Genomic DNA, 10,367 nt, shown 5'->3' with positions numbered 1-10,367 from the left:
ATGTTATATGAAGCCAGTGTGATAACTTTGACAGACACAACTTAACTTTTCATCAAAAGGAGAACATATTTTGAATTCAAATGAGAGCAATTGTCCGCATACCTTGCCAAAAAAGTGTCAGTGCGGCCATCGTAGCTAACTTCAGCATCATAACATGAGAGCATAAATCCTAAATGCCCATGCTGTAAAACAACATTACGAGCCTTAGCAATCCAATGAGGCAAAAAGGGGAAGAATCCATCGACTAAATGAACAATCCATCGGATTTAACTTAAGAGCAAATCAAAGTTACCGACGAGTGTGGAATTTTGACAAACACAGCATGTGCAGAACATATGATAATGATGATACACACAAGGCAGAGTAACAATCTTGAAGATATGTATGACTTTTTTTTTCAGAATAATGGAGTCTGATCATTTACCTCACGGTGGAGGACGGGAGGCCGGCGATGCCGCCTGGAGGCGGTGCTGGAGGTCGGCGATGCTGGCTGGAGGCGGCGCTAGAGGGAGGCGGCGCTACTAGAGTCGACGCGGGAGGCGGCGTTGCTGGAGTCAGTGCTGGAGGCGGCGCTGCTGGAGTCAGCGCTGGAGGTCGGCGCTGGAGGAGGCGCTGGAGGGAGGCCGGGCGATGAGGGAGGCAACGGGAGGGAAGCGACGCGCTTGAGGGAGGGAGACAACGCGAGTTGGAATAGGTTTAGTGCCTCCATGAACTCCTTGGTGCCAGACCGTGCGATAGTGCCCAAATTGTTCACCAGATCTACAAAGACAAAAACAATTACCAATGTTCTAGCTATTTCATGTTTTCAGGTTTCGCCGATCCATCACTTGGAGAGCATCATTTACCAAAAATGGTGTACCCTCAAAAAGTTGGATTACGATGAACTACTTGCAGTGAACGCAAACATTCGAACGAGCATCCCGACAAGGTGCGGAGAAGAGAAATTACCAGCTTTGGTCATGCCGATGCCGCTGTCGATGATGGAAACCGTCTTGTTCGCCTTGTCAGGCACGAGGCGGATGAAGAGCTCTGGCTGGGCGTCCAGCTTGCTCTTGTCGGTGAGACCCTCGAACCGGATCTTATCGAGTGCCTGCAGTCACACGATTTGCTTCAGCAACGACAACACAGTGGAAAAAAACGGGAGCAGCAACATGGAAAGCAACGATGTCTCACATCCGAGGCGTTGCTAATCAGCTCGCGCAGGAAGATCTCCTTGTTGGAGTAGAAGGTGTTGATGATGAGACTCAGCAACTGGTTGATCTCCGCCTGGAACGCGAAGGCCTCCGTCTCCCCCATCTTCACGTCCGCCATCACCTCGATCGAAAGAAACTGGTTTCGCGAACGGGAACCGGAATCAAATGAATCAAGTGCTTCGATGCGATCTCGTCGGCCCCTACCTTAGCCAGGAAGAGCGAAGAGAGGAAGGAGGAGGAAGAGAGGATCGGACGAGGAGGTAGAATGGAACGATTTATGCTGCGATTTTGCTTAGGACCGAAGCTGGTGGTTTTGATCCTAATCGGGAGAGGAAGGGGCGTCGATCCAGGAAGGGGAAGAGATCCAGGAAGGGGAAGAGGGAGGTGAGGCTGAGAGAGATGGTCGAAGGTTTAGGTTTAGGTTTAGGTTTAGGGTGAGAGAAGGGGCGCGATATTGGTTTAGGTTTGGAGGGATCTTTGTGAAGTGTTGTATATTTTGGCTGGTGGAAAAATTAAATTATTATTTTTTGTTCATTAACACCGGGTTTTAAAAACCGCTGTTAAAACCGGTGTCTATTAACAAAAACAAGGCGCTCATAGACATCGGCTAAAAAACCGATGTCTATGAGCGAAAATCTGCGCTCATAGACACCGATTTTTGAAAAAACCGATGTAAAATACTCAAAGACATCGGTTTTTGCTTAAAAATGTTGTTGTTCCACCGATGTCTATGAGAGTTTTTCTTGTAGTGTGGCTGAAAAATTTTATCACTGGGCTGCGTATTTTGGGAAAGGTTGAAAGACCACTAAAGTTATTTTGTGACAATCGATCAGCTGTATTGTATTCTAACAACAATAGGAGCTCGACAAAATCGAAACACATCGATATCAAGTTCCTTGTTGTGAAAGAAAGAGTACAAAGTGGACAGATTTCGATAGAACACATGGGCACAAACTCCATGATAATAGATCCTTTTACAAAGGGTTTACCACCCAATGTCTTCTATGAGCATACCACTCATATGAGTGTTATTCAGTTTGGTGAAATTTAGATCTAGTGGGAGTTTGTACTATATATGTTTTCTATATATGTTTGGTTATGTTGATGAAACATATGTATTTGGAGATTATCTGATCAGATATAAAGTTCAATGTTTACTTCATTACACTTTGTATAACTTAAGTTAAAGTTTTGATCTCACTTTGGTTAAAGAGGACCAGTTGAAAATTGACATGAATAGATCACTTTGCATGTAATTTTCATGCCACATATTCATAATTGATCTATGTCATTTGATTATATTGATGTACGTGACCATTGATGGTTTAGTTGTGAAAGATACAACGAAGACTACATTGATCCTATGTTTATATAATTAATGGACGAGATTGTTAAGGAAACCCTACAGCTATGATGACAAAAGTTATGAGCTCAATAAAGTTAACATTTATAAGTTTACACATATGGTCCAGTGGGAGATTGTTAAAATTTTGGGATCATAATTGTAATTATAAATGTCTAATGTCATCAATTAAATAAGTCATGATTTAATGTGATCAAATTTATGATTAAGGAATATGACTTAAGGATTTAATTGTTATGAATAAATTAATGTGGATACCATGTGCAATTTATAATTTGTTGAGGGGCCAAATTAGAAATAGGCAAACTTATGTTTCTATAAATAAGGGTTATGGTGCCAGTTTGCAGATGACGCTTTTGTTTTGTTTCCTCATCGACAAAACTCTCTGAATACTAAGGAAGATCTGCAAATTGAAGATCTTGCTCAAAATCAATTGCATACTATGGATTCTAGTACGCTTCCGTAATTTTATCTATTCCATTTATAATTTCTTAAGAATTGAATAGAATGCATAAGTTTTGTGTTGAGATTTCTCAACCTAATTTTTCTATCACTTAGTGCTTCAGTCTACACTCTGAACTCCCGATAAAGTATGCATCATCGCTTTGAGTTAGCTCTATGAAACTTCCGATCTAACCAAATAGACTGCCACACATACCATCTGTGTGTGACTCCTCTTGAGGTAGTGGCGAACTCCCTGCATTGGAGGGTTGATGCTCCTTAGATAAATGCTTATATACGTTCGATATCTAAAAGTTCTTGGGGATCAATTCATTTGGATTTCTAAGGTGAAAGGACTTTGAATCGACAATGGTTTAGCCCTACTCATGTCTCCTCTCTATGATGAGATATTTAGTCATCATCTTATCTTAATTTAATATTCATTGTTGGCTTGGGCTCCTATAGTCCATCTTCATGTAACCCTTCCCTTTTGCCTTGAACTAATTTCACCATCATTCTAGCCATGACTTTGAGTTGTGAGCTTATGTCTCCACACATGATAATAGACATTTATTAGTCGAAAAAGACACTCGTATATATTCGCTATCCTCTTTAATTAAAAGAGGTTATTCTTTAATTAAAAATCAAATAGTTGGGAACAATACTAGACAAACAATGCCATCGAAATTTACACCTCCCCGTCTTTCTTTTTGAATTTCAACAATTGACCTGCTTCCGTATCCTGAGGGCCAAAGTAAAAGCACAGCGCGCCCTTTTTGTTTTTTCTTTACTAAAGCACCCTTATTACTCTGAAATGACCTTTTTATCCTCCAGCGATGCCTTCCACTACTACTAATTTTAACAGTGGCCGATAGTCTCCAACATCGGAGGCTATCCCGGTAATTTAAAAATTTTGCAGCAGAGTAAAGTGAAGTGTACAGCTCGACTTCAACAACCAATTTCGTAAAACAGTACCCAACGATACCCACTCGTTTACTCGCCTCTGGTTGCCAGTCCCCCAGTGACATGGTAGGTACGGACTTGAGTGCTCTCCGGTTTTTCTGAGAAATTAGAAATGGCTCGGCCTCCGAGGTTGCATACTGTTACGTTCATGTCCCGTAAATGCTTTAACGCTATTTATTAGGTAGGGCATTCATATCTGATTATTCATTATCGCTTAGGAATCTAGAGTTTATTTTACTATACGCTTCACATTTATATATTTATATATATCTTTCTTCGTCTCCGTATGATCTATACTAAAAGTATTGTTAATGGGACAGGGATCCTCTATTTCATGATTCATAAATCATCTTGTGTCTTCTATTCATTTATTGATTGGATGAACTAATCTTATCTGTTTAATAGATGAAGTCTAATTCATCCAATTAATAATTGAACAGGGTCTTTACTGGTCCAAAATTTTCTGAACCAGAGTATATGGTCTCATGTAATAGATTTACATTTTTTTAACATTATTTATTAGGTAGCGAATTCATATTTTGTTAATGCTATTTATTATTGTCTCGCATATGACATTTCTACTATAATAATTAGATATAGATTTTTAGGAACTGAAGAAGATTTATCATATACTATTTGTATTTATTTTTCACTATATTGATAGAGCCCACACTGATACTAGGAGATTCTTAAAGTAGTAAATCTATTTTTTTAATATTATGATTATTATTATTTAGAATATAAACACATATCTCTAACGTCAGAAATCATAAATCATATATATGATTTATATAACCACACTAGAAGATTTAAGGGTAAAGTAGAAAAAAATTCTCAATCACAATTTGAATTTTACATATAATCCTCACTCATAAAAAATTTTATTTTCACTTCTTGCATGTAAAGTTTTATTTGCTTCAACTCCCTCATGCAAATATTATGACTTAATTACCCTCAGATTTTTTAAATACAAAAAGGTCCAAAAATAAGTATAATTTATCTTAAATTCAGCACTTTACATTAGAATCGAGTATATTTTCTATTAAATTGAGCATATTTTTTTTATTATTTTAATATAATTCCTCCTAAATTCAACACCATGTAAAAAAAAATCTAGTATATTTTCTATCCAATTAAATATCATTTAAAGAAAATATAGTATATTTTCTATCCAATTAAGTATCATTTAAAGAAAATCTAGTATATTCGAGTATATTTTCTATTAAAATTGCCCTTCATATTTTTTTTTAGGTATAAATTGTCTAAAAATAAGTATAATTCCTATTAAATTCAGCATTTTAAATTAGAATCGAGTATAATTTCTATTAAATTGAGTATTTTTTTTCTATTTAATATAATTCCTCCTAAATTCAGCACCATTTGAAAAAAATCAAGTATATTTTTCATCCAATTGAGTATCATTTAAATAAAATCTAGTATATTTATCATTTAAAGAAAATCTAGTATATTTTTCATCCAATTGAGATGGAAAAAGAATCGTACTCAATTTGATAAAAAATATACTAGATTCTAATTTAATGTACTGAATTTAAGAGGATTTATACTCATTTTTAGACTTTTTATACTAAAAAATATCAGAGACAATTAGGTAAGTATATTAAATTATGAAGTGAAAACAAAGATTTTTTGGGAGTATATGTAAAGTTGTGTTTGTGGACTGCATGCAAATTTATATTATTTTTTTTTATATATTATTATTATTATTTAGAATATAAACACATATCTCTAACGTCATAAATCATAAATAATCATAAATCATATATATGATTTATATAGCCACACTAAAAGATTTAACGCTATTTATTAATCTACCCGAAGTTCTACCTGCTGCTTCTGTTGGAACCGTCAATGATGGCCACATTTGCTGCTTTCCTTCTTGTCTCGAGACTTAATCACCCGCTTCTTCTACCTGGATCCCTCAGAGCTGGAAGCGGTGGTGTGGCGTCTGTTTTCGGGCGCTGGCGAGGCTGCCGGTGCGTGATCGGGTATTTAACGGGTAAGAAACAATTTGTGATGGGTAGAGGACGGTAGCTATTTCACTCGGCACGCTTCGTCGCCCAGCCACCGACGGATAATACCCGTTCCCACACCAATCGTCGGTTTCCCTGCCAACATTTTACCGAAACAATTACTCCTTGTCGCCGCCTACCCGCTTTGAATACTCTCACGCTCTCCCTCCTCTCTTCTACGCTACGCTCCGAGTATAACAACCACTCGCACCTTTTCTCTCTCTTCGTAACGGTTAGTTCTCACGCTCCGAGAAGGCGGTCACGCTCCGTCGGCGATGGGCGCAGACGCGGATCCCTCCGGCGGATTCCTTGCCTCCACTACGCCGCTGCTCGGCCTCCCCCTCTACGCTCTCCTCACCATATCCGCAGCCGCCCTCGTCTTTGCTCTCCTCTTCTTCTCCCTCCGACGCTGCAGCCGCTCCCGCGCCAACCGCCGCTTCGCTCCCCTCATTCCCACCTCCACCAAGGAGATCGGGGAGATCACTCCAGTTAGAAATGCTAAGGGCGAGGAAGAGGCCAAGAAGGTGGTTGCCGTCGTGAAGCCGTCTGAAGGTTCGTCTTCTTCGTCCTCTGCCTCCTCGTCGGTGTCAATGGAGAAGGAGAAGAAGATGGAGAACATAGGATGGGGGCGGTGGTACACGCTGGCCGAGCTGGAGGCGGCAACCGCGGGGTTCAACTCCGAGAATGTGATTGGAGAGGGGGGTTATGGCATTGTTTACCGTGGTGTTTTGCCGGATCTCTCCATTGTCGCCGTCAAAAATCTCCTAAACAACAAGTGAGTAGGAAGCTACTCTTAACTAGTCCCGATCATTCACGTTCCTTTCACTCTTCTGCTTTTTAGCACAGCATTTTGGAATCATGTCGTGATTTCTGCTGCGGAAGCAGAAAAATGTGCTGTGTGACGTTGGTAAGCTTCGATGTGGTTCGATTAGTGGACCTCAATTTGCCTTGTTTGGCCTTCAAGAAACAGCCATATATATCTGGGATGGTTTTGATGAATGACACAACCATCATTCCGATCGGTGGTAATTTATTTGTTTATGGTAAAAGTCTTTCCTCGGTGTTTAGTGACGATCGGTTTCTAGGGCTCAAAGAACGTCTGAATATTAGGTTCACTTAGTTGAAGTCAGCTTTATGTTATCGCCCATCTGGTCAAAAGTTGTGCTTTTTCATAATTGTGAATTTTTTCCCTTCCTGATCAGTGTGAGCTTAGAGATTTGACGATATACTTGTCGGCCAAATGGGGTGCTGTTTTGTTGCAATTTGAGCTGTAACAAAATATGGCAAACATACCTAGATTTGTCCGTGTTGCAAATTTTTTCTTCTTTTGATTTCTTAGATTCTTTTTGTTCTCTACTTGGCTGGCCTGATAGGTTTTCCCCTTTTCTAATTTTTAATTATCTGTGAAACTATTTTACCATTATTATAGTTATGTTGCTGAATGGCCGTGCCAACATAATACAAATAACAAATCAGAGATGTTTTCGCCTGCAACTACTAACCATATTTCCGTTTACTGAAATGAAGAAATGTCATCAAACTTGGTTATATTTCTGAAGTTCTTTTATGGGTTTATGCTTCTTTTTGAACAAACAATGCTACTGATGATGTTATAAGAATAGTAGATTTGTTATACTATTTGGACATTACATATTTAGGGAAATTCCTATTTCATATGCTACTGTTTTGTGCTGATGCTTAATTCTATGATGGAAACTTGTACTACAGGGGGCAAGCAGAAAAAGAGTTCAAGGTGGAAGTTGAAGCCATTGGAAAAGTAAGGCATAAGAACCTCGTTGGACTCATTGGATATTGTGCTGAAGGTGCTAAAAGGTGATCAAACCTATCAAAAGCATTAAAGCATTTTGTTCTTCAGTAAAGCCCATTATCTTGTTGGTTACTCATATGCATGTCAAAATTCTATTTTGGCTCAGGATGCTTGTCTATGAATATATTGACAATGGCACTTTGGAGCAGTGGTTACATGGTGATGTTGGACCAATTAGTCCACTAACCTGGGATATCAGAATGAAAATTGCCATTGGAACAGCAAAAGGGTTGGTACTTCCATTCTTTTTTCATTTAACCATGGAGTCAAAAGAACTGATTCTGATTATTTAATTAAAGAAACTAAGTCCACTTGCTTTTTAACATGCAAGTTGTCCAAATTCTGAGCTTTTGTATGGTCTTCCTATTATGATTATTGAATTGCAGCATAGCTTACTTGCATGAAGGGTTGGAGCCTAAAGTTGTGCATCGAGATATCAAATCAAGTAACATTCTTCTAAACAAGCAATGGTATCCGAAAGTGTCAGACTTTGGATTGGCGAAGGTCTTGGGCTCTGGTTCAAGCTATGTAACCACCCGAGTAATGGGAACATTTGGGTAAGTTGTATCCATTGACACTCCAAAGTTCAGACATGCATGTTTCTCTTATTTCTAAGCCTCAATTTGCTGTTACCTCAAGTAAACATGTCGCATATTATCTCATATCTACACACACTTCAAATGATATGCTGTCTTGTATTCTGATAATTTACTTGTATTTTTCCACTTTTGTGAACAATTGTGCAGCTATGTCGCTCCTGAATATGCATGCACTGGTATGCTTAACGAGAGCAGTGATGTATACAGTTTTGGTGTTCTCTTAATGGAAATAATCTCTGGAAGAAGTCCAGTAGATTACAACAGACCAGTAGGAGAGGTTGGTTTAAATCGACTTTTCCAATTTTTCTCATATTGTTCTCCTGTATAAGTGGTTAATCTGTGAGCACAGGTAAACATGGTTGAATGGTTTAAGCGTACTGTACAAAGAAAGCATGACGAGGAAGTGCTTGATCCATCAATTGAGGTTAAGCCATCAACAAGAGCCTTGAAGAGAGTATTGTTGATTTGCCTTCGCTGTATAGACATGGACGCTCAAAAGCGTCCCAAGATGGGGCAAATCATACACATGCTTGAAGGAGATGAATTCCCCTTTCGCATAGTAAGATTATCTCAACTTCTATGTATACTGCATCTGTGTTTTTGCTGATAACTTAGCAATATGCAAATGGATCTACTAGTTTCATAATCTACCAAAACACCTTATTAGGATGTATCACTTTTCATCAAAAGTAATCCTGGTAGCTGTCTAAATAAGCAATCATACTGTCATTTATTACTGGACTGAAGGATTATGCTTGTTTCCAAATTTAGAAGGGATCCCGTTTATCTAGATATAATTTTTCCCCTGAATTCAAAATGAAAGAAACCAGTACATAAATCTGAAGCTGAAAAATACAATTACTGCATATTTTTTTTAAATGCTATCAATTTTATCTTGATGATTTGCTCAACTTTATGCTTTCTAATGAAGCGATGGTTCCTTTTTGTTTTCAAGTTTGCCAACAGCAATTATGCCTGTAAAACAAGTCAACAACCATCCAAGTAGTAAACAACTTGTATTTTCAGAAATACATGCCCAAGTAGTAAACAACTGAGTCCGAATATTTAATTGAACTCATGCACACCCAACAGGAACACCGGTCAGCAAGAGAGGAGGCTTTAAGTTCATGCATGTCAGCCAAGGTGACACCACCTGCTAATTCTGAAAGGTCAATGTGGTGACCATCTAATCAGCTTGCTTTAGTTAGTTTTTGATTCTACCTAATTGTTTCCTTTTGTTTCAAATTGTGTTAATAGAGGAACATAGTTGTGTCAGTGATCTGGTTTTTTGCTTGCGGATATTTAGTCATTTCTACATGTAGAACATAATTCCTGAAGCCTTAAACTAACACACCGGCAAAGCCTCTCCTCTTGACTAAGCAACAAATAACATGGAGGAGGAATCAAAATTCATATCCGAAATTTAAGAAGAATATAAGCTGGCGATACGAGCGAGGCTAATGTTAACAGCCAAATAGAGAATGCTGTGTCTTGTATCCTAAAGTGATAAGTGACTTTCTGGAGGCTGCTTAGATTTTAAACATTTTGTAAGGTTAATTTGCTGGGGATTGCTTCAAAGTTAAACATGTAAGTGAATTGATAAGTAACTTCCCCCTCTCCAAAGGGAAGAATGCTACTACTTGAATGACCATAAGTTGTATGTTGTGGTTGATTTAATCAATCTACTTGATATGCATCCTTAGCTAGACTTGCATGGGCACAACTCATAGAGTTGTCTAGCCCGTTTGACTTGGGTTGGTTGGCTTGCATATCCTAAGTTGTTTGAACTACTCAACCCCAATCAGCTTCGACCTAATTGTCCATCTCACTTGACTCGTTTGGTCCATTCATTTTACTTTGACTGATCAACCATTTTGATGAACCTAATTTGGTTGGTAAATTTGTTTGACTTATGTTATATGCTTGACTTATCTTGTCTAATAGGGCTTA

The 10,367-nt window shown here is 38.4% G+C and overlaps 2 protein-coding genes across 2 annotated transcripts; one reads left to right on the top strand and one right to left on the bottom strand.

The window, feature by feature from the left end:
* Positions 1-502: 502 nt before the first annotated feature.
* LOC122004484 (heat shock protein 83-like) lies at positions 503-1,343 on the bottom strand. The gene is made up of 3 exons (XM_042559362.1): positions 1,174-1,343; positions 949-1,090; positions 503-759 (listed from the first exon to the last, which is right to left on the bottom strand). The coding sequence occupies exons 1-3, from the start codon at positions 1,309-1,311 to the stop codon at positions 503-505; spliced, it is 537 nt and encodes a 178-aa protein (XP_042415296.1). The 5' UTR covers positions 1,312-1,343.
* Positions 1,344-6,081: 4,738 nt separating this feature from the next.
* On the top strand, positions 6,082-10,071 carry LOC122006123 (probable receptor-like serine/threonine-protein kinase At4g34500). The gene is made up of 7 exons (XM_042561483.1): positions 6,082-6,765; positions 7,719-7,823; positions 7,925-8,047; positions 8,205-8,375; positions 8,565-8,694; positions 8,767-8,976; positions 9,510-10,071. Exons 1-7 carry the CDS (start codon positions 6,266-6,268, stop codon positions 9,597-9,599), a joined length of 1,329 nt encoding a protein of 442 aa, XP_042417417.1. The 5' UTR covers positions 6,082-6,265; the 3' UTR covers positions 9,600-10,071.
* The last annotated feature ends 296 nt before the right edge of the window (positions 10,072-10,367 follow it).

The sequence above is a fragment of the Zingiber officinale genome, chromosome 7B, assembly GCF_018446385.1.
Source record: "Zingiber officinale cultivar Zhangliang chromosome 7B, Zo_v1.1, whole genome shotgun sequence".
NCBI classification, from domain to species: Eukaryota; Viridiplantae; Streptophyta; class Magnoliopsida; order Zingiberales; family Zingiberaceae; genus Zingiber; species Zingiber officinale.
The sequence above is the reverse complement of the archived record's forward strand: the minus strand, read 5'-3'. Positions and strand labels throughout refer to the sequence as shown.

Coding starts and splice junctions, on each gene's coding strand:
- LOC122004484 (XM_042559362.1), bottom strand. CDS start 1,311: ATGGCGGACGTGAAGATGGGGGAGACGGAGGCCTTCGCGTTCCAGGCG. Junction 1,091..1,173: donor TGATTAGCAACGCCTCGGAT/GTGAGACATCGT, acceptor GTGTGACTGCAG/GCACTCGATAAGATCCGGTT. Junction 760..948: donor CATCGGCATGACCAAAGCTG/GTAATTTCTCTT, acceptor TTGTCTTTGTAG/ATCTGGTGAACAATTTGGGC.
- LOC122006123 (XM_042561483.1), top strand. CDS start 6,266: ATGGGCGCAGACGCGGATCCCTCCGGCGGATTCCTTGCCTCCACTACG. Junction 8,048..8,204: donor GCCATTGGAACAGCAAAAGG/GTTGGTACTTCC, acceptor ATTGAATTGCAG/CATAGCTTACTTGCATGAAG. Junction 8,376..8,564: donor CGAGTAATGGGAACATTTGG/GTAAGTTGTATC, acceptor ACAATTGTGCAG/CTATGTCGCTCCTGAATATG.